The 23,967-nt window shown below is 35.4% G+C and overlaps 2 protein-coding genes and 1 long non-coding RNA gene across 7 annotated transcripts; 1 reads left to right on the top strand and 2 right to left on the bottom strand.

Moving 5' to 3' along the window:
• Positions 1-267: 267 nt before the first annotated feature.
• LOC127250150 (uncharacterized mitochondrial protein AtMg00810-like) lies at positions 268-1,410 on the bottom strand. Its single transcript, XM_051273314.1, has 5 exons — positions 1,104-1,410; positions 867-1,007; positions 640-779; positions 406-536; positions 268-310 (listed from the first exon to the last, which is right to left on the bottom strand). The coding sequence occupies exons 1-5, from the start codon at positions 1,408-1,410 to the stop codon at positions 268-270; spliced, it is 762 nt and encodes a 253-aa protein (XP_051129271.1).
• Positions 1,411-3,137: 1,727 nt separating this feature from the next.
• LOC127250149 (uncharacterized) lies at positions 3,138-4,930 on the bottom strand. The gene is made up of 5 exons (XM_051273313.1): positions 4,729-4,930; positions 4,479-4,618; positions 3,751-4,380; positions 3,574-3,703; positions 3,138-3,505 (listed from the first exon to the last, which is right to left on the bottom strand). The coding sequence occupies exons 1-5, from the start codon at positions 4,928-4,930 to the stop codon at positions 3,138-3,140; spliced, it is 1,470 nt and encodes a 489-aa protein (XP_051129270.1).
• Positions 4,931-7,818: 2,888 nt separating this feature from the next.
• LOC127250643 (uncharacterized) lies at positions 7,819-14,036 on the top strand. 5 transcript variants are annotated; one of them, XR_007838716.1, is made up of 6 exons: positions 7,819-8,046; positions 8,568-8,652; positions 9,127-9,186; positions 9,531-9,633; positions 10,516-10,613; positions 11,181-14,036. It is a non-coding gene; the product is annotated as an uncharacterized LOC127250643 (long non-coding RNA). The 5 variants fall into 5 exon arrangements; XR_007838717.1 differs by lacking the exon at positions 10,516-10,613; XR_007838714.1 differs by having other exon boundaries at positions 9,531-10,613.
• The last annotated feature ends 9,931 nt before the right edge of the window (positions 14,037-23,967 follow it).

The following is a 23,967-nucleotide window of genomic DNA, read 5'->3' as shown; positions in this document are numbered from 1 at the left end:
AGGGCCACGGTTCATATGTTGGTGAACATTTCGTGAACCAATGAAGTGCTGAAAAAGTAACTCAATCCAGATTCTATTGGCAAACAATACATTTGGATGCTCAGACGTTTGTCAAGCAATACGATACATGCCAGAGAATGGGTATTAACACAAAGCGTGATGAAATGCCACATAAAGGAGTTATAGAAGTAGATATGGTTGATGTATGGGAGATTGATTTTATGGGACCCTTTCCCCAACTCTCATAGAAATGTTTACATCCTAGTCTCAGTCAATTAAGTCAGCAAATGGGTCGAGGCCGTTGATCTCCCTACCAATGATAGGATTCAGGTAACCAAATTCATAAAAAAATATATTTTCTCATAATTTGGTGTTCTGAGGACTTTCATTAATGAAAAAGTACACATTTTGTCAACAAGAGATTCGCTACACTTCTTGTCAAGTACAATGTTCGCCACAGTCTCACTACCCCGTGCCACCCGCAATCCAATGGCTAGGTCAAAGATGTCTGCCTTTTGAAAATCAGTCTCAATGTGCTGCAATTTGCACACTTCAAGTTCCACAAGTTCTCGGATAAAATGATATCAAATTTCTTTGTGCTTCGTTCGACCATGTTGAACTCGTTTCATCATGTTGAACTGGATTTTTTGATATGTTGATTGCACTGGTGTTGTCACACCACAGTATAAACGACTCATTCTCAATACCATAATCCTCCAACATTTTCTTATTCCATAACAATTGTGCATTACAACTTCCAGCAGCTACATACTCCACTTCTGCAGTAGATAAAGCAATCAAACTTTGTTTCTTCGAGCTCCAGCTTCTCAAATTCTTATCAATGCAAAATCATTCTCCAGTCTTACTCTTCTGATCATCACGGCATCCGGCCCAATTGGAATCAGTGAATCCAATTACATCAAGTGATGATCTCTTAGAATACCACAATCCAAGTTCGGAAGTTCCATGAATATACCTCAAAATTCTCTTTGCGGCTTTCAAGTGATCTTATTTCGAGGGTGATTGGAATTGAGCACAAACACCAACACTAAATGTGATATCGGGTCTGTTAGCAGTAAGATACAAAAGACTTCCGATAATACTCATATACAATTTCTGATCGACATCCTTTCCTTCAGCATTCGTAGACAGCTTGTCTTGTTGTCCCAACGGTGTTCTAACAGTCTTAGAACTCTTCATACCAAACTTCTTAACCATATTCTTTGCATTATTCATTTGGTTCAGAAATATCCCATCAGTACATTGCTTGATTTTCAATCCAAGGAAGTATGTCAGCTCCCCTACCATACTCATCTCGAATTTTGAATGCATGAACTCCACAAATTCATTCTTTAACTTATTTGTCGTAGATCCAAAGACAATATCATCGGCATAAACTTGAGCAATCATAACATCAGTACCTTTATGTTTGATGAATAATGTCTTATCAATGGATCCTTTAGTATTCTTTTCCAATCAAGAACGTCGACAGTCGATCGTACCAAGCACGGGGTGTTTGCTTCAATCTATACAAAGCTTTCCTCAATCGGTAGACATGATTCGAAAAGAATGGATCTTCAAATCCTTTAGGCTACTCCATATATATTTCCTGTTTGATCCATCCATTAAAAAATGCAATTTTGACATCCATTTAAAATAGAAAAATCCAAGCGAACATGAGATTGAGAGTAATAACATCATGGCTTCAATTCTTGCAATAGGGACAAACGTTTCATCATAATCAACTACTTCAATTTGAGTGTATCCCTGAGAAACTAGTCGAGCTTTGTTCCTTGTGATATTCTATTTCTCATCATATTTTTTCTTGAATATCCATTTCCTTCCAATGACATTGATGTCATCTGGTCGTTCTACCAACGTCCAGACTCTGTTCCTTCCAAACTGATTTAGCTCATCTTGCATAGCACTGATCTAGTACTCATCTTTCAGCGCTTCTTCAATATTCTTTGGCTCAATGGTAGACACAAAGCAATTCATACTAGAAAATTCCCTAAAATCGGTTTGCTTTCCTATGGTTTGACGACCTTCTTGTGGATCTCCAATGAAAACATCAATACGATGGTTCTTAGGAATTATTGAACCAAATTTCCTAACTTCAGCATCAGACTGGTATTCTCCAAGTTGTTCTGCAGCAGTTGTAACTTCAATAGATTCATCTGCTTCACTCCAATCAAATTGCATCGAACTCTCATCGTGAGTTGGTTCTGGAATATGAGGTAGAGGGTTCTGAACCTCAGGTAAAGTATTCTACTTCTGAACAGTTGGAAGAAGTCTTCATCATCCTCTTGATTGATTAATCTTCTTTCCACATGTGAGTCATCGAAAGTCACATTAATCAATTCCATAACTTTCATCATCCTTTTCTTATAAACACGATAAGCTCTGTTGTTATGAGAATAACCAATGAATATTCCTTCATCTGATCTTGCATCAAATTTCTGAAAATAGCTCTTATCCTTCAAAATGTAGCATCGACATCCAAATGTGTGAAAGTATGGCATATTCGGCTTCCTTCATTTCCATAGCTCGTAAGGTGTGATCTCAGTGTGCGGTCTCAGATATACTCTGTTGATCATATAAAATGCGGTATTGATAGCCTTAGCCCATAAGTACTTTGCAACACCTTTGGCTTGCATCATTGATCGAGCCATTTCTTGAAGTGTTCGATTTTTCCTATCCACAACTCCATTTTGTTGTGGGGTCTTCAGGGCTGAATACTCACGAAGTATTCCAAGATCAATAAAAAAACAATCATACTTGTTGATCTAAAACTCCTTACCATGATCGGTACGAATTCGATTCACCTTTGATCTCTTCTCATTCATCAATGTTTTGCACAATTTCTCAAAGATGACAAATGTATCTCCTTTCTTCTTAATAAAATCAACCCGTTTGTATCTTGAGTAATCATCAATGCAGACAAGTATGTATCTTTTACCTCCAAGACTGGGTGTATCCACCGGACCCATCAAATCCATGTGCAGCAAATCAAGACAAGTGTTGCTGCTTTGATGTTCCGACTGCGGATGAGAGACACGTTTCTGTTTTTCTCGAGCATAATCACCACAAACAAAGTTAGGTAACTTCGAAAAATTTGGAAGTCCTCTAATAATTCCTTACTTGCTCAACTTCATCAAGTTTTGCTGGTTGACATGGCCAAGTCTTGTATGCCATAGAAGGGTTTCATCATCCTTTAAGATCAATGCAACATCCATGGGTTTGTCAAGTAAGTACCAGTTGTTCCTTGACCTTTTTCTAGTCATCACGCACTCCTTCTTATTTTTGTACAGCTCACAAACATCCTTAGTAAACTTCACTTGCAGTTTATCATTACATAACTGACTGATACTAATGAGATTAGTACTCAAGCCTTCAACAAAATATACCTTCGACAACTTCGGTATATCTTTGGCTTCAAGAGAACCATAGCCCACAATTTTTCCTTTGGCTCCATCTCGAAATATCACTTCTCCACAAGTGCTACCTACATAATTCTTCAATAGCATCCACTATCAAAATACCATCGGGATGAATTAGTTGCTTCTTGACTACATAGGATGACATTGCACATCATTTGAGATTGATTCTTCTTAGGTCTCCATTCCATTTTGAAATTCACCCTATGTTTCAGCTCATCTGAAGGCCAATTAACCTTCTTTCCAGACATCAAGTCTCTATCCATCTTGAAACAGCGAGATTCAGCATGAGCAAATAAAAAACAGTACTTACAGTTACTTTTCTTTTGTAACGACGAATTGATACATCTGTTCCTTCTGCGATTTTGATTTCGCCTCTTCTTTCTGTTTTCTTTAGAACCTTCAGTGTTCTTCCCCTTGGAGGTTTATCTGGAATCTTCACATCAGTAAGAAAACCACCTTTTACAAAGGTAGTTGGCTTCATGTTCATGGATTCTTGATAACCTATCCCACGATGATCTCCAAATGGCTTCCCAATCGATATAACTTCATTGAGTTTGTCTTTTCCTTTTCTGAGCCCATCATTTTCTTTCCTCAGATAATCACACTTCATTATCAGTTGCTTGACTTCCCTCTGAAGTCCTTCATTGATTTCAAAAATTTTTTGATTCACTTTCTCAACTTTTTCAACTCGAGCTTCCAAATGGTAAACTGTGTTGATCAAACCCTTGTTTCTCTTGACACAAATGTTTTGTTCGCCTACAACTTCCTCATAAGCTTTCATCAGATCATAGATGTCTATCTTTATTGTGTCGTTGTTGTTACATTCTTCTTCTGGAGCATTTTCTTTTCCTTTTCTAGATTCTCCTTCTTTGATGACAAAAGCATCTACACTTTCATTATCACTTTCCTCTTCAGATTCTTGACTGTCTTCCTCATCACTCTAGGTAGCTTGAAATTCATGCTTTCCTTTCTTCTTGAACGTTCCACATTCAACTTTCACATGGCCAACTCCACCACATGCAAAGAATTTCGGATCACTTGAGTTTTCTGGTCTAGAAACAGTGTTGAACTTCTTCTCGTAGCTTTTATCATAAGCTCCCTTTCATTTGTTGTAACCAGCACTTTTCTGTTTTCGATACTTTCGTTGTTCACCAGTTGTTTTACCACCATAGTGACTTCTGTTTCAAGAATTGTAGAATTTTTCAGCACGTTTTTCACTTATCATTCGAGACAACTTCTTGGACAATAGAGAAATTTCTTCATCAGATTCAACAATTTATGAAAATACCATTTAAGGTTTCAAGATTCATGTTCTTGGTTTTCTTCTTATCCTCGAGAGTAGAGACTTTGATTTTTAACTTTTTGTTCACACTTCTCAGCATCTTTCGAACCAGCCTTTCTTCATCATATTCCAAGCCAAGAGCATATGCTTGGTTCACCACATCCTTGAATCGAGTGTAGAACTCAGACATTGTTTCATCATCAGTCATTTTCAAAACTTTGAACATGCTTTCCACCCTTTGGAGTTTTCTGTCTTTAACTTCAGCAATCCCTTCGAATGCATTTTTCAAGGCTCTTCATGTATCATTTGCTTTCTTGCAGTTTGAGATGACATGAAACTGAACTTCATCAACTGAGGCAAATATGGCATTTATAGCTTTAGCATTTCCACCAGCAGCAATTTTTTCTTCAAATGTCCACTCATTTCCGGCTTCAAAATAATAGTTGGGGGTTGTTCTAAGTTTCTCCAGGCATAACTTTGGTTGAAGGAGTCCAACCAAGCTCTAGAGCTTCCCAAGTTTCTTCACCAAGAGTTAGCAGGTACGTCTCCATGATGTTTTTCCAGAAGGTGTACTTGTTCTCATCGAACACAGGTGGATGAATGGACGAGATTACTTCACGACTCATCTTGAACCATGGACAGATCTACTTGGTGCATTGAGCATGCTGAACTGATACTAGATGTTGGAAATTGTCGGTAGATGATCGAATAAGAGGTCCAACACCTCCAAGTAACTTGCACAGTGGAACTGTGAAACGTTCGACGTAACCACAGCTTTACAACATAGTTGTCTCACAGTTATAACAACAGTGTGTGTTTGTACAAAAATCGATGGCTGAATAAGTGCAGAAAGAAAAACAACACACCAAGTTTGTTTACTCAATTCGGTTTTCCAACCTACGTCTGAGGGATCCCAATCCAAGAGTCTTAACTAAACCAAAAACTTGGTTTACACCAAATAAGACACCAACCAAACTACCCAACCTATCTTCTACCAAAGCTCCATTCAGTTTATACAAACTCTCATGGGTTGGCTGTTACTACACCGCAACAACTTCAGCAGACCAACGACCAAGCTAAGAACAAGTTGTTTACCCGACTAACATCTTGTTTGGCTTCGACTCCAAGAATCCTTCTTCTCATTTTCAATCCTCCATTGATGAGTTCTCTCAACACTCTAACAGGTGGAATGAATACTAATTCAAAGTGTTGTGTATCTCTCCACTGATACAAACACAACCAACACAAAATACAAACACTACATACAAGAGACAAAGTTGATTGTGGGTCAACTTTGGGGCAGTGTATCAGGGCAATAAATGTCATGCAGTACAAGAGGACAAAACATACAGTCTCTAATGCATTTTCTCTGTCCAACACACATACATTTGTCCTATTCCATCGAGTGTGGGATACGCAAGATACATCCAAAACCAGCACCTCGGTCAACTCTATGCATTTGACAGATTTCCGGAAATGCTATCGACCGAAAGCTCAAACAACATCCTGCATATTTTTTCATATTCTAAAAGTAGAAATAAAAAGGGTTTGACATTTTTTAATATGCAAACACAGTGGATGCTTTACCCGTAATGTCTATAAGTAGCGGCCTGATTTGTGTCATTTGTAATTTAAGTTCAGTCATCCTAGTAGTCAAGTGTAAAATTTTATGCAGAGTTTAAACTATATTGAGTTTGATCTAGTAGATAATAGTGACGTTTAGAGGCCATATATGGTAGAGACTCCACCATAGATTTCCAATTCCTTAGTCCAAATTCTTTAATGACATATTACTACTTTATAATTTAATATAGTTGTTAATTTTTAAGTTTCTTAGAAATAAAATATTTTTTTAAATCCCCCATATCATTAGTTATCACAAATTCCACACCTACGCTTATGCTATTTAATTATGTTTGTTGTTTATGTTGCGGAAGAGCTAAATTGTCAATCCATGTCTTGTAATGTGCCAAAAATAATGTATAAATTGTCACTAGTGAACAAGCAAGCGATGAAACCTTCTCAAACTCGTAGGCATAATTTAACGTAAAATAAAGAAAAGTAGCAAAAACAAAGATAATTAACGAGATATATGCAAAGTGTGCAAGATCGCAGCTATGTCCCACGATAGAGGATTTGCTAGCTAATAACGTCTTAGTTATGAACTCAATTGTCCACGTGCCCTTTAGGTCAAGTACTAATAGATCCAGTAGTTTTCACTTAAATGACAATTGTGACTACAATCATTCTTTTGCTTACTCCATCCTTAGAACTACAATCCCATTGAATTCATATCTTCAAGTCATTTCAAGTCATTATCACTTCTACTAGGCAGGATCCTAAACCAACATTTAATCATTTTTTTTCTCATCATTTACATCAAAATTATATCACATTATAACATTATCTCTAACATCCATAAGCTCCATACAACAACACTAAGCTTATATATATATATATATATATTCTTGATATTTCACAATCCATTATCATTTCATTCCTTGGTCATAATACTATAAACTTCACCAGGCTAATGCATTTCTACTTTTCCCACTAAATGATGTAGCATTAACCTCAATTAGACCTACTTTGTTGTTATCCTAGTTTATTCTCAAGAAGATCTAAATTATGTTGCCTAGAATAACCAATCTTAATGCATGTTTATATTCATCAGACTCAAACATAAATGAGAAATATACTACAACTTAAAATCCGGTAAAAAATAGAATAAGCACATTATTTGGGAACCAATAAATTGAGCTACGACAATGATATTATTTATTTCATATCTAATCCAATTAATAATCAATAATTTCTTGATTTTATGTACAATTCAACCATATTACTCCAGCCTTTTCAATCATGTGTGTGTGCGCACGCGCGTGTATGTTTATGTGCATGTATGATGTTAGGTATGTTTGGATGTATGTATGTATGGATGTATGTATGTATGTATCGTATATATGTATATTTGACATGGATGGTTAGCTACGTGTAATTTTTTTTTTTCATTATTTTTATTATTATTATTCAATGAATGAGCTAATATAAATTTATGTTTCTAACGCTCATCTTCGGAACTAGAAAATTCAATTGTGTTTATCAGTCGAATACAGGTGGAAAGTAGGATACGCACCGCACCGCCTCACCGCCAGAGGCCCACCGCCTAATCACCCTACTACGCCACCACTGGAAAGATTATATAAGAGATACCTACGGATTCCCAAATCATCCTTGTGTTGCCACGCTACTTTCTTTTTTCTTTCTTACCGCGCCATGGCTTCCTTCTCTCGCTCCCAACCCAGCCCCAGCTCCAGCCCCCGGGTGAGTCTCCTCCTCCAATTTCTTATAGTTAAATCACTAGATGTGTTCTCTAAGGATCTTTTTATTAGATCATAGTTTTATGATATTTGTCGGTGGGATCTTTATGGGTATTTAGAATCACAATGTTTTTAATTTTCAATAAAATTTAAATTTTTTTCATAGTCGATTGAAGCACAATTGCATTTGTATGTCTATTTTACTATAAATTAGCGTAATTTGAAGATTAGATTATCAATTTTGAGCGCCGTTGATTTTTATTTTTTTTATATGCTATTATATACTTATATGTTATTTTAGATTTAGTTGTTCCACCTGTTTGGTAGCTTATCTACAATAAATTTCGGATAATTTGTAGATTAGGCACTCAAATTTTCCTTCTTGCATAGGCATCGCATTTATGGCATCTGCTTATATTATATTTTTATTTAATTTTGTTTTTCAGCTCCATGATCTAGTTCTTGACTAGATTTTGATGTCCTTTTGGGTCTTGCTAATAGTTGTTCATGGTGCTGTAATTTCAGAAAGGCTCCGAGATATGTCCATAGCCTATAGCTGAAGAATGATGGAACACATGTAGACCAATTTCATTGCCCTTCACAACCAAAGGTATTAAGATAATGATTTTATAGCAAAAAGGCTTTTGCAACGAAATAAATTTTGTTGCCTATACCACATTGGTAAATGTCTTTGGCAACAAATTTGACTTTTGTAATGCAAGATAAGTTTTTGCGATGAAAGTATAGAAGCGAGATATAACTACGAAAATATGATTTCGTAGCTAAAGTTTTTTTTGCTATAAAAATAATTTTTTATTGAAAAAAATAATAAGAATTTTAGCAACAAAATATACATGATTTTTGTAGTCAGATGATTTTAGCTATGAAATATAATTTTGTAGTTAAAATCCTTGTGCTATGAAAATAAGATATTTGTAGAAAAAGAATTTTAGGGACATAATTAATTTTATAGTACATAAATATTTTTAGCGACAAAATTAATTTTTGCAGTTGAATGATACTTTTTAACTATGAAAAATATTCGGTAGTTAAATATATTGTAGCTAATTAAGTATTATTTTAGTGATCTTATAGTTACAAAATTCACAGTAAAGAAGAAAGATCCAAGCACACGAGGGCAAAGGTAATAGTTTCTCATGGTTGCTTCATGATTCTCATTATTCCTTCCAATTCCATGTATGGGTAAATACAAACATAATACATTACATTTACCTCACTACGAAATAGGATCTCAGTTATGGATGCTGCTTTAGTACTATTTGTAGAAAAACATACAAGAATTTTAAAAATGGTTGGCCACAAGTGAATGTCAATAATTAAATCATCAATGATCATTGTGTCTGCAACAAGTCTTCTTGTAAAAATTTCATCGACTTGGTTGAAACTTTTCAGAGCCTGTTGAAAGGTGGAATAATTAAAAATCCTGCCTCAAATGCTAGCAATGACTAATTTAAAATGTTTCTCCAGTTGAACTTATCTTTGAGAAGATCTCATCTCAATAGCTCTTTGAATCAAGTATATGATGAAGACAAGAGTCTAAATCATTCTCTACTGCACTTACCTTTTCTAGGTAAGTTTTCTTTTTATTACTTCTTTTCTTTTTATAATCATCAAGTCTCATAAGAAAATTTCTAAATACTTCACAGGGTAAACTGTTTTTTAGTTCCAACCCCTTATTATTTTAGTTCCGTAAGTGAAGGCTGTCGCAAACTAGTCCCATAAGTGGAAAATTTTTATTGTTTTAGTCCTCCAGCACCGAAGATGTCCGCGTGGCTCGCTGGAAGTTACGTGTCAGCCAGGTGTCCCGCCAGGTTAGCGACACCTGGCGGACACGTGGATTTTACTTCTTTTTATATTTTTTAAATTTTTTTCAATTGGACCAAATAAAAAAATTTAAAAAGGCAAATAAAATTAAAAATAAATTTTTAAAAAAATTTAAAAAAATTAAAAAATAAAATAAAATCCACGTGTTGCCAGGTGTTGCTGACCTGGCGGACACGTGGCCTCTGGCGAGCCACGTGGGCGTTTCCAGCGCCGGAGGACTAAAACGTGAAAATTTTTCACTTTTGGGACTATTTTGCGACAGGCTCTACTTACGGGACTAAAACAATAAGGGGGTCCAGTTACGGGACTAAAAAACAGTTTACCCATACTTCACAATATCTATTCTTTTTATTCCTTGAAAAGATATTATTGTTGACCACAAAATCTTTAGGCTTTTCCATTATTCACTATCCTCAATATATTTAATTGAAAGTGAAGATGGGTGTAATTTACATTTCAAAATTGAAGGATTATGAAAGCCAGCCCAAACAGTGATCTTTGTATTGTGGAGTTAGAATTTCCCCAGATTGACGCCTAAAATGAGACTTTGTTGTTAGATAACTTTTAAAGCAAATTTAACAAAGATTCTACAGCTTGTGATCTGATAAAAGATGAATAATATATATAGGTACATAGGCAAGCCACTGCAATCTCGCAACTCTATGTTACCAATAAATTGTAATCAACACAAAAATCAAGGATCATGAAATTAGTTCTACCAGATAGGTATGCAATGGAGACTCTTTAATTGAGTTTTTTCTCATTTTAGTGAATAGTTCATGCAGATGACATAGCAGTGTTTCGTGTGTGCTTCTAATTTTTTGCTTTGGACTTTTTCCATGTTGTTGATTTATTTTTGGTTTAGATTTTTTAAGTTTCACCTTGTGCGGTGGTGGGATGATACTCTACTCTACTTTATTTTGGTTTTGGTAAATTTGTATAAAATTTATTTTCTGGAGTATTGTTTTTTAAGCTTGATTGTGGTGAAATGTGTTAATTGTGGTGTAATCAATTTCTTTAAACATATAACTATGTATAAATATGGAAGCTTGATGGAAAGTTGGGGTCAACAGTTTGCGTAAATGTTTTGGGAAGTAATGGTTTTCCTATACATGTGATCGAAATATTTATCTACAAGGTGCATATTTAATGCAGTATGCCTAAACTTCATACATGTTCATGTTGTTTCAATAATTTTTATTATTTTGTTAACTTTGTTCAAATGTGATCCCAATACTATATGTATATTTTTGTTGACTTGGTTTGAATTTGATTATTGTTGGTTTTTTCTAGGTTGCATTCAGAGATGGAGTATTCAAAGTCTACTAAGATTGTGTTTAAGAAAATTTAGAAAATCAGACCCTGAATTCATGCTCATTGGTTATATCTCCTATTTAAGGGTTAGGGTGAGCTTGAAATGATAAGGCCTGAATCATATGATCTATACACTAATTAAATTTAACCATGAGCTCGGAATGGCCCTCAAGTCAATGGCCTTTATTCATGCTTCGTATTCAAAAGGCACACGTCCTATCTTGAACATTTCTACTAAGTTCATTCTTTTTGTACCTATTTCATCTCTAATGGTTAGCATTTAATGCCTAATGATCAATATTTGTCTCTATCAGGCTATATAAATTCAGCAGCAATAATAATAGAGCCTTAACTTTTTTTGGCTTTGCTCAAATATGATTTTGGTTGCGTTTTAGTAGATGATGGCTATATATAACACAACTAAAATCACATTTGAGCAAAGCCAAAAAGATTATAAAATGCTATTATTGTGGCTGCTAAATGATTTTACATAGCCTGATGGAGAAAAATATTGAGCAATAGGCATTATATTGGCCATTAAGGATGAAATAGGTATAAAAAGAATGAACTTAGAAGAAATATTCAAGATAGGACGCATGCCTTATGAATATGAAGCATGAGTAGAGGCAATTTACTTGAGGGTCATTCTAAGCTTATGGTTAAATTTGATCAGTGTCTAGATCATATAATTCAGGCCTTATCATTTCTAGCTCTCCTTGATCCTTAAACACAAGATAATAAACCATGAGCATGAATTCAGGGTCCGAGTCTCTAAAGTTTCATAAAAAAAATGATATATTGTTAGAATCACGTTCAAACAAAATTAACAAAAAAACAAAATTCTTTGAAAAACTCCAAAAACACAATAAGAAGGAACATGATGGAGTTTAGGAAGGTTGCATTAACTATACACCGTGTAGAATATTTAGGTAGCGTGTATAGGAAAATTAATACTTCCATATAAACATTTACGCACAGCCTTGTCCCCAACTTTCCATCAAGCTTCCATATTTATATATAGTAATATTTTTTTAAGATATTCATTTCACCACAATCGAGCTTAAAAACAATACTCTAGAAAGTAAATTTTACACAAATTCACCAAACCAACAAATGTACAATAGAGCATCATCCAATTATCGCACAAGGTGAAACTCAAAGAATCAAAACCAAGGATAAATTGACAACACGGAAAAAAGTCCAAAGCACAAAATTAAAAGCATACAAAAAATATTGATATCTCATATACAAGAACTATTCATCGAAATAAAATCAAACAAACAACTACAAGGGCTTGATTTCATACTTGCCAGTTAGAATTGATTTCATAACCCTTGATTCTTGGGTTGATTACAGATTCTTGGATGTTGAGTTGTAGGACTACGGTGACTTGCCTATGTACCTGCATGAATTATTTATTATTCATCACATCACAAGTTGTAGAATGTTTGTTAGACTTTCTTTGTAACTCATCCAAAAAACTAAAAACAAACTATAATTTTAGGCCCCAATCTAGGAAATTTTATCTCCAAAGTACAAAGCTCATAGTTTGGGTTGGCTCTTCATATTCCTTATTTGAAATGTAAATTACACCCCTCTTCAATTTTATTTTAAAATATTAAGGATAATAAGTTATGGAAAATCCTAAAGCTTTTGTCGTAAAAATAATATCTTTTCAAGGTACACAGAGGTTAGATTTTGCAAAGTATTTGGAAATTTTCCTATGAAATATGACGATCATAAAAAAAGAAAAGAAGTAAGAAAAAATTAGTAAAGAAAAATTTATTAGAGAATGATTTAGCTACTCGTCTTGTCCATCTACTTGGTTCAGAGAGCTACTGGGATGAGATCACCCCAAAGATAAGTCCAACTGGGGAAATATATTAAACTTGTTAGGGCTAGCATATGAGGCAAACTTTTCAATTGTTCCACCTTTCAACTAGCTCTCAAATGTTCCAACCAAGTCCATGCCATTTTTTGAAAAAGACTTTGCAAACACGATGGTCATTAATGCTTTAATTATTGGCATTCACTTCTGGCTAACCATCATTAAATTTCTTGTATGTTGTTTCACGACAAGTATTTATAGCAGCAACCACAGCTGGGGATCCTAATTCATAATGAACAAAATGTAGTGTAGTACCTATGTACGTACCCTTACATGGCACTAGAAGGAATAATGAGAATCATGAAGGCAACAATGAGAAATTATTACCTCCACCATCGTGTGCTTGGATTCCTTTTCGTTAGTGTGACTTTTGTAACTATAAGATCACTATAAAAAAAATATTTAATTAGCTACAATATTTTTAACTATGAAATATATTCATTGTTAAAAAGTGTCATTCAACTACAAAATTTAATTTTCTTGCTAAAAATAAATTATGTACTAAAAAATTAATTTTTTTCGCTAAAATTGTTTTTCTAAGAAATTTTATTTTCATTGCACAAGGGTTTTTAACTATAAAATCATATTTTCATAGTTAAAACCATTTGGCTAAAAAAATCAGTCATTATTGTTGTTAATTTCTTTTTTATTATTATAGCAAAAGAGTTTTTGCTAAGAAATCACATTTTCGTAACTATATCTCATTTTCATACTTTCATCACAAAAAAAAAAAAGATTATCTTGCATTACAAAAGTCAAAGTTGTTGCCAAAGACATTTACCAACATGGTATAGGAAATTAAACTCATTTCCTCGCAAAAGGCTTTTTTTTTCTAAAAAATCATTATCTTTTGCTACAATTTTTTTTTTTTTTAGTTGAATTTCAACTTTTTTGTAGTGGATAGACATCTTGATGCCCTCGTGTGAATTGATTTCATAACCCTTGATTCTTGGGTTGATTACAGTTTCTTGGATGTTAGAGTTGTAGGACTACGGTGACTTGCCTATGTACCTGCATGATATATTTATTATTCATCACATCACAAGATAAATTTCAACAAAACACAGCCTTCAAGATAAATTTGCTAAAAAAAAAAAAAAAAAAACTGATATAGGTCACCGAACAATTAAAAGTCAAAATACCAGGCAATCTACCCAGTATTGTGGACAAAAATCTAAATGAGTCAAAGGAAATTGAGACAAGAAGTGGAAAACAGTTCCCGATTCCATATCAAGGTAAAGATCTTCCTGAACTCCTATTAAAATAATGTATTCTCCCACTAAGGGATGAATTGTGAACACACAAAGGAGAAAAAAATCTGAGAATGAAAAAGATGAGGTTGGAAATTCACAAGCATCCTCAAAGATATTCTCGTGAATTTCGTACCCCTAGCCGCTCAAGCAAAAATAAAGAGATAAGAAATTCATTAAATTTGCTTACATATTTCAATAATTACACATCAGTAATCCTTTTGCCGATGCATTATTACACATTCCATTATACTCTAAATTTCTAAAAGGCATTTTGGCTAAAAGATGAGCATTTCTAGAGATGGAGGTGCAATTCTATTAAGAAAGACATGCACACGATTTTTAAAGGAGGACTACCAACAAAACTGGGAGAGTCGGGACTTTTATAATTGTATGTACATTAGGAAATCTAGAATCTAAAAAGACATTATGTGACTTAGGAGCAAGTATCAATTTAATGTCATATGCAATGTACAAGCAATTGGGCTTGTATAATTGATGCTTTGTAGAACTGTGATACAAGTTCCTCATAGAACTGTTAGAATTCCGAATGGAGTTATGTTTGATGTTTTAATACTAGTGAATGAGTTTATTTTTTTAGTAGGTTTTATCATCATGGAGATAACGAGGATAAGGACACTTCTATTATATTAGGAAAATCTTTTCTCACCATTGCACAAGCATATATTAATATTGCCAAAGGCGGACTGACATTATAGCTTGGTGAGGACAAAGTCACTTTTGTAATAAAAGAAACTATGTTACATCCTCATGATGGAAAAAATGACTTTGATCCAGTAAAAATAAATTGTATAACTAAATTTGACTATGATTTGATAAATAATTCATTCTAGGAACTCAAATACTATTAACCTCAACTAATGGAAATATTTGAGGTTTCTGACAAGGACTGTGATTTATATCCTCGTGAGAAAACCCCAGAAAAATCAAAGGATGCGAATGAGAAACCAAAATCCGAGTTCAAAAAGTTACCTGATCATCTTAAGTATGCCTTTCTAGGAAAAAAGAACACATACCCAGTATTTATCTCTAGTTCTCTATACAATGATTTGGAGGAACAACTGCTCACAATTTTGAGGAAATATGAGGAGGCTATCGCTTGTTTAATCAACTACATCAAGGGAAAAGCCCTGCGGTTTGCATGCACAAAATTTATTTGGATGAGAATGTGAATCCATGCTTCTAACCACAACGTCGTCTCAATGAAAATATTCTAGAGGCCATCAAGAAAGAGGTCAAAAAAATCGTTTCATACAAGAATTATTATGGTGACATCTGATAGTGAATGGGTGAACCCCACTCAAGTTGTTCCGAAAAAAGAAGGATTTGTAGAAAAAATCAAAGAAAAATAAGAACTATTTATGACAAGGTTGGCGAGTATGTATAGATTATAGGAAGCTGAATGTGGTTACTCACAAGGATCACTTCCCATTACCAATTCAAGATTAGTGTTGAGAAAGCTAAGTGGTCATGAGTTCTACTGTTTCTTGGATGGTTATTCTGGATACCATCATATCCCAATCAATCATATTGATGTTGGAAAAACTACTTTCACATGCCTTTATTGAACCTTTGTGTATCGAAGAATCTAATTTGAGTTATATAAGACACATACAACTTTTCAAATGTATAAGTATCACATCTTCAATGATTTATTAGATTATGTGTTGAGGTTTTTATGGATGACCTTTCTATCTATGGCAAGACATTCTCCACATGCCTCGCGAATTTAGAACATATTTTAATTCGTTGTGCAAAGTCAAACTTGGTCTTGAATTTGGGAAAATTTCATTTTATGGTCAATGAAGGCATCATCTTAAGCCATAAAGTCTCCATAGTTGGAATAGAAGTAGATAAACCCAAAGCAAGTGTTATTGCGACTATGCCAACTCCAAATTGTGAAAATGATGCAAGAAGCTTTCTAGGACATGCTGGATTTTGTTGAAGATTTACTAAATAGTTCAGCAAAATTTTGTTGCCTATTACTGCTCTATCATGCAATGATGTTCCTTTTATATGGACGGACAAGTGTGAGGAGGCGTTCCAATGGCTCAAGGAAAGATTACTATCCTCACCAATTGTCCAAGCACCAGATTGGAGTAAACATTTTAAACTTATGTGCGATGCAAGTGATGGAGCAGTAGGAGTTGTGTTGTTTCACAAGCTAGATCAGAAGCACCATGTCATTCATTATGTGAGTAAGACTCTGAAGGGTGCTCAGTGCAATTACATTATAATAGAGAAAGAAATTTTAGAAATTATTTTCATATTCGAAAAATCTAGACCTTACTTGGTTGGATCTAAGACAATTGTTTACAATTGCCATACTTGATTGCGATATCTAATGGAAAAGAACGATTCTAGATTGTGCCTGATTCGATTAGTATTATTTTTACAAGAATATGATATTGTGATTAAAGATAGAAAGAGAAGTGATAGTCGAGTAGCCAACCATCTTAGTAGGCTACCATCAGAATCGCCACCATCACGTATAAATTAATTTTTTTTTTCGGATGAGAAGTTGAATTTCTTGCAACGTACTATACCCTGATTCACAGAGTATGCTAATTTTCATGCCAGTGGTATTATCCCTTCTTATTTAAACTATAAAGGAATGAAGTGATTTATGAGCCTTGTCAATCACTATTTTTGGGATGAAGCATATATGAATCATTTTGGCAAAGATGGAATCATTAGACCATGTGTATCCGAATCGAGATACCATATATTCTTCATAAGGGCCACGGCTCATTTGTTGGTGGACATTTCGTGAGCCAAGGAAGTGCTGCAAAAGTAATTCAACCCATATTCTACTGGCTAATAATACATTTGGATGCTTAGACCTTTGTCAAGAAATACCATACGTGCCAGAGAATGGGTACTACTAACACAAAACGTGATGAAATGTCACATACAGGAATTATAGAAGTAGATATGTTTGATGTCTGGGAGATTGATTTTATGGAACCCTTTCCCAAATCTCATAGAAATTTTTACATCCTACTCTCAGCCAGTTATGTTAGCAAATGGGTCGAGGCCATTGATCTCCCTAACAATGATGGGGATTCAGGTAACCAAATTCATACAAAAATATATTATCTCATAATTTTGTGTTCTGAGGACTTTCATTAATGATAAAGGTACATATTTTGTCAACAAGAGATACGCTACACTTATCGTCAAGTACAATGTTCGTCATTGTCTCACTACCCCGTACCATCCGCAATCCAATGGCTAGGTCAAAGAAAGTAATAGCAAGCTAAAATATATATTATAGACAATTGTTAGAAAAAATAGAATGGATTGGTCTCTGATGTTGGATGATGCATTTATGGTATACAAAACAACAGTTAAAACTCCGATAGGGATGTCGCCATATATGTTGGTTTATGGAAAGGTTTCTCACCTACCTCTAGAAATAGAACATCTACATATGGGCAATCCGGTTACTTGGATGAGTTCCGCTTCCTTGCATGTGAGAATGGCAAGTTATAAAGAGCGAGTTCAACTATACCACAATAAGGTGATTCATCACCAGTACTTCGAAGAATGAGAGAAAGTGTTACTATACAACTCTCGCTACATCATTTTCCTAGGAAGCTTAAGTTGCGATGGACTGACCCTTATATTGTCAAAGAAATCTTCGTCAAAAGTCTAGTGCAAATCTACAATCCAAATTCTATAGATAATAATGACGTTTTCTACTTAATGGGATGCATTTGAAAAAGTTTAATGCACATTTCAAATACATATTGTGAAAGTATGCACAATGATTCAGTATGAGGAGGGAATTTCAACACCAAAACAAAATGCATTTGTATACTTTCAAATATCCTTTGCTGAGGCTAGATTAAAGCTAGTGCAATTCACAAGGCTATCCTCGCGATCACATTATACTAGGGCAAAAATTTTGAAACTTACAATTTGACCTATTTAATTCTACAAAACTTAGAAATTGTTGCCAAAAACCTTAAAACTCTAAAACCCTTTATTTTCCCTCCACTACCGATATGAAAACATCTAAACTTCTCTCTTAAACTTCTTTAGTATGTTCCCCAAATCTTTCATAATTGAATGATTCTACTATACCCATCCAAAAATTGAAAGTTTTTTCTGCAAATCAAAGTACACACACTCGATTTCATAGATATATTCAGATTAGACTGCCAGCATTTGATCCTAGGAGCTTTCACATTAATCATAACAAATATTCTCTATTTGTTTTGAGCACGTGTTAACTTTTTATTATTGTCTTTTAAAATTCAAACCAGTAAAGGCTTATTTGTTTTGTCCAGAGCAACTTCGTTCAATTTGGAAGGGATTTCGATTCTCATATTTGTCAATCTCTAAAGTTCCGATAGGATCACATTTGAATATGCAAACTATCCTCAATATGTGGAGGCTTTTTTTTAACTTGTTCTGTAACACCCCGGCCGGCTCAAACCGGAGTGTCACCACCATGCCACACCGGAAAGCTCATTCATCACCAACGAGTCCTATGTTGTGGCGCTAAGGCTAAAACAATAAATACAAACAACTAAATAGGGATTTAAAATTAAAGCGCACCAGTTTATCATTTAAATAAATAAGGTTCGAGTCAAAAGCATACGTTGGAAATAGTTCAAAAGAAATTAGTTCTTAAACATTAATAATGGATTTCAAAAATATTTTAGAAGATAAAGTAGTTATAGTTCCCCCCCGATGGATCATATGACGTGGATGCATCATTTAGGTATAACAGAAATATGATCACCTACAAAAAGGTTGTAAGAAGAGGGTCAACACAACGGTTGAGTAAGCGCAATTAATCGAACATAAATTAATAGGGTATAATGTCAAAAAATCATTTGAAGAAGATAATTTTAAAAAGATGAGACATATCACACAAGGGGAAATCAGACACACGAGTCTTTTAGCGCCTCCCTTATATCTCATTTTATTCTCAAATAATAGTGATTAGCACATCACAAAGTAAACTCCACTAGGCCTTAATCAGGGCCGGCTCGACCCGGTTTTCCAACCTTATTACTTCGTATGACACGTCACATAGTTTCACATAGCAAACATAGGGTCACAACCCACAAAGAAAACTCCACAATGTGTACATAAGGGTTCGAAACCCAAAATACACGTAAATCAATTTATTATTAGTTTGCGAGGGGCGTTATACGGCCCACAACCCTCTAGTCGCCAATATAACATACCAAGAGGGGATTGTACGCAATCCAACCCTCCATCACGGATGACGGTCCAAAGACCTTTTTCATCGTGAATGACGGGCACATCAGAATCACCCAAAAAGGGAACCCGCCATCTCGATCCCTCGACCTAGCCCATTCGGGATCTAGTTCAAGGTTAGCTAGTTATCCTAAAATACCGGTATACGCTCACGTATTTGCAAGGTACAGAGGTGGAAGGCTATGCCTTATCATCGAAACAATCGACGAGTTGATCGGACTCGACAGGTAGTTTCAATTACCAATTTGACCAAATACTCAACATGCTCTTAGGCAAATTTCAAAAAGAGTGTTTTAAACTCAAAATATTCCAATTGTCAACATTTAACCAAGCAAAAGTAGGATATTAGACCTAACAAGTTCGCTATAATCTCTTTATTTCACCAAATAAACATTTGAATAAGATCTCAATCACAATAGGCATAGTCTAACTACAAAAAAATCATAATATTTAAATATAATCGTAAATTTTTTTCCAAAAACCATAACTACGTTAGGGCAAAACTAGGGTTTTAAACCCATTCCACAAATTCTGCGATTTTCAATTTAGAATACAATAATAATCTTCACATAAGCCTTAAATGACATTATAATCAACTTTTTAGAAGAAATTGGCAAAACCTAACACTTTTAGGGCGAACCCATTTGACAATAATTTTGAAATATATCAATAGAAGGGGTCTAGGGTTTAGAACATATCATCTATCTAAGATTAATCCCACTTACCTTAGAAGAAGGGACCGAAAGGAAGAGTTTTGGAGAAAAAAAACTCCAAGGAAGAAGAGGGGAGGGGCTGGACGGCGTCTCTGCTGGCTGGCTGTTTCTTTTTATTTTATTTTATTTTATTTCATTTTATGATTTATTAAACATAAAAGACTTGGACTCATCCTATATATATATATATAGGCACTCTAACCCGGATACACTATATCTTAACAAACTATGCATACGCTATATCTTATCAAATCCACACTCGGATATGATATATCTTAACAAACTACGGATAAAGATATCTAAATCAAGAGATATGGATAAACTAAATCTATTTTATTATTTATTTTACCCCAAACTCAATTTTACTCATAATTTAAAGATAATTCCTTAATTTCTTACACCAAAAGCCCGAAGTAAATTAGGCCAAAAATAATATTGTCTGACTCTGGCGTCGAACTTCGGCAAGTTCCGGCGAACTTCCGGTGAGTATTTTTACAGGGTATTACATGTTCTTTGTGTTAAGAAGATGCGAGCATTGTTGTCCTTAGAGAAGTAGAACAAAAATCTTTGACCTAAATATTCTTTTGCAACCTTAAAGTTTTAGTGCCACCCCCTTAGAATCAATTTATAACATTGAGATATTTTGTTGCGATTACTTTGTAGGGGTATACACCAAAGTTTATGATTATAGAAAAAATAAAATCTAAAGGCAACTAGGTTACTTAGAAGACTAACCAACTTTCGCATTCACAGACATGCGATCTGATGTCCAGAACCTTAGACAAGTTATTGTCATTCTTGAGGAGGAGAATAGGAAAAAAACACCATAAAGAGTTTTCGAAGATTGACTCAATCTTTGAAAGAAGAGTTGAAAAGTTAGCTGACCTTGCATGGAGGAAAAGGCTCAATCACCTATCTGGTGCTATATTTTTTGATTCATTGCCACCCACTTCATATTACATATAAAGGAACTTTCTAGTTGTGACTCAGAATTGGTCAGCATTAAAGAGGTTTTCCAGTGACACATACCACATGGAAAAAAAGTTGATTCCCCAAGGACTACTATCACCGGGTCTGATTCATAGAAGGTTGTTAGATTGGTGACATAGGTCAACACATTTGACCAAATGCAATTTGTGAACATGGCTGCGTTTATTCAACATGAGTTATACAGGACGAAGAGCCATATCATCGAGAAGAGATTCGAAGCGCAGCATTTCAGTAATGAGCTTATTGGATGGACGTCTGAAAAAGGATTTCCACAGCTACATGCGAATCCAATGAAGTGTGCGAACATTGCAATTGTGAGGGAATTTTATGCAAACCTCCATGCTGAGAAATGGATGGACAGTGTTTGTGTCTGAGACATCATGGTGGATGCCATTCCAAGGGCCATCACAAAAAAACTTGTTCCTAAAATAGGAATTCTCATACAAGAAATCTCTGCATTCTCGCAAACCCTTGGACAATGCGACCGATGACCACTTGACAAGACTATTTTCATTGTTCACGGAGAACCCCATTGTTGGTTGGAACAAAAAATTATCATGGAACGCTATAAAGGAATAATACAAGCCACGAGAATCTACTACACCACATATTTCACTGATATTAGTGCGAAGAATTTGTTTGCGGTGGCCAAAATCTTGTGCAATCAGCCCATAAACATAGGTGAGCTAATCAACAATGACATTACTACTCGCATGTACTCATTTATGGTTTCCCTGGGACATGGCCATATGATAACTATACTCTACCATGCAGCAGGCGTGGAGATCCCAATTGACCAACCATTGGCTGATCTGCCTCCACAAACACTACTTGAATTTCATTGATGTTGGTTGGTATCAATGAAGGTTTCTCCAATGCCAAAGTCCAAGACATCAACCTCGTCAAATCACCCAACCAAATAAACAAATGACAAAGTGAGATTAATCGCCACTTATCCTACCTTCTCATTCGCTAAAGCTGAGTAGCGAGAAAATGGGTAATAGTTGTGACACCCCGACCTGCAAGTCATGCAAAGCCGGGCCTGTCAGGATAATAGACTGACCCCACAGATCAACACGAGTCCTTCCAATGCACTTTTGTCCCCGCCCACTCGCATCCTTGGAGACTTACCAAAGGGTCACCTATCCTCAAATAACTCTAGGGCAAGCACCTTAACTCTAAAGTTCTCTCAGTAGGGCTCCAAAGAGGAATGTGCACATTGTTGACATGGGTAGTCTACTCAATCCATTAATTTACTATTTAACCTCGGATGGCCTGACACCAGCTCATCCACCGGAGTTGGCCTAGCACCGGCCCAACTCCGGGGGTATTACATCCTCCCCTATTTAAGAATGCAACGTTTATATTGCACCCCAAGGATCGTCAATTTCTAAACCTATCATCAGTCCGGTCAACAACTATGGGCTGTCGCATGTCGACTCTGATACCAACTATGACACCCCGACCCGCAAGTCATCCAAAGCCGGGCGTATCAGGATCGTAGACTGGCACCACATGTCAACGCGAGTCCTTCCAGTGTGCTTCTGTCCTCACTCACGCGCTCCCTGGGAGACTTCTCAGGGGGTCACCTATTTTCAAATTACTCTAGAGCAAACACACTTAACTCTAGAGTTCTTTTAGTAGGGCTCCCGAAAAAGAATGTACACATTGTTGATATGGATAGTCTATTCAATCCATTAATTTACTATTCAACCTCGGATGGTCTGGCACCGGCTCATCCACGGAAGTTGGCCTAACACCGACCCAACTCCAGGGGTATTACAATAGCTCTGATATAGAATTTGATAAAGTAGCAATGGTTAAGCAACCATCCACTTCAGTGGAAAAAGACAAAGGAAAAATGGCAGAGAAGAACTGCAAGAAAAATTGTAGAACTTGCCACAATCGCGCCACTCGAAGGAGAAAGGGATAGTGCTGAGGGTACCAGCAGCCCGATTGTCTCCACCATCTTCACGACTACATCTATCCTCACAAAATCTACAAGTATAGCAACAACAATCATCCCAGGAAGAGGATGATCTTTTGACTTATGAGCAAATGGGACTGTAAGATAATGATCTCCAGTTGCCATCAGAAAAGAAACCACCCCATCTGCCAGCCTCACTAAATTCTACTGCAACTAGCTTAAACAAGGAATAATCAATTTAACTGCCGATAGAGATATTCAATCACCAGTGGACCAAGAAGACTCCTCCAATGACCCTGAATTTGAAGTACACAAACTAAAAAAAGAGGCCAAATGATTGGAAGCTGAGCAGGTAGAAGCTAGAATTGCGGAAATCAAAGAAATGTAGAATTGGAAGCAAAGTAGTAGTTAGTTATGTTATCCATAGAAAATATGAGGCTAATGAAAGAAGAAAGCGTAGGGAAGAGAAGAAGAGGAAAACTGAAGAAAATAGAATAAGGGATATTAGGTGGTGGTTGAAGTAGCATCCAACCTCACGAGGCTTGATGAAGTGCACATTTTTAGTCAAGGAAGAAAGATTAGTAGATGCATACGATGAATGTTTTACGCCAAAAAGAGGAGGAAGATTTCACAATCATTTCAAAAGCTCTCACTAGTTCTCCCACTGATGGGACTCAACAAACACAACAACTACTCTTTCTTATTCGCAACTTAACTAGGGAACAAATGTTGATATCCC

Source organism: Andrographis paniculata, unplaced genomic scaffold (assembly GCF_009805555.1).
Source record: "Andrographis paniculata isolate CXL003 unplaced genomic scaffold, ASM980555v1 Contig37END, whole genome shotgun sequence".
Classification (NCBI taxonomy): Eukaryota; Viridiplantae; Streptophyta; class Magnoliopsida; order Lamiales; family Acanthaceae; genus Andrographis; species Andrographis paniculata.
Note: the sequence above shows the minus strand (reverse complement) of the source record. Positions and strands in the feature narration are given on the sequence as shown.

What these genes read in the sequence shown, in the direction of transcription:
- LOC127250150 (XM_051273314.1), bottom strand. Translation starts at nt 1,410, where the DNA reads ATGATTGCTCAAGTTTATGCCGATGATATTGTCTTTGGATCTACGACA. An exon ending in ATGCCGTGATGATCAGAAGA is followed by an intron (nt 780 to 866) that starts GTAAGACTGGAG and finishes TATCTACTGCAG; the next exon opens with AAGTGGAGTATGTAGCTGCT. An exon ending in TCAACATATCAAAAAATCCA is followed by an intron (nt 537 to 639) that starts GTTCAACATGAT and finishes TGCAAATTGCAG; the next exon opens with CACATTGAGACTGATTTTCA.
- LOC127250149 (XM_051273313.1), bottom strand. Translation starts at nt 4,930, where the DNA reads ATGACTGATGATGAAACAATGTCTGAGTTCTACACTCGATTCAAGGAT. An exon ending in TTCTAGACCAGAAAACTCAA is followed by an intron (nt 4,381 to 4,478) that starts GTGATCCGAAAT and finishes CAAGCTACCTAG; the next exon opens with AGTGATGAGGAAGACAGTCA. An exon ending in GATGTGCAATGTCATCCTAT is followed by an intron (nt 3,506 to 3,573) that starts GTAGTCAAGAAG and finishes AGAATTATGTAG; the next exon opens with GTAGCACTTGTGGAGAAGTG.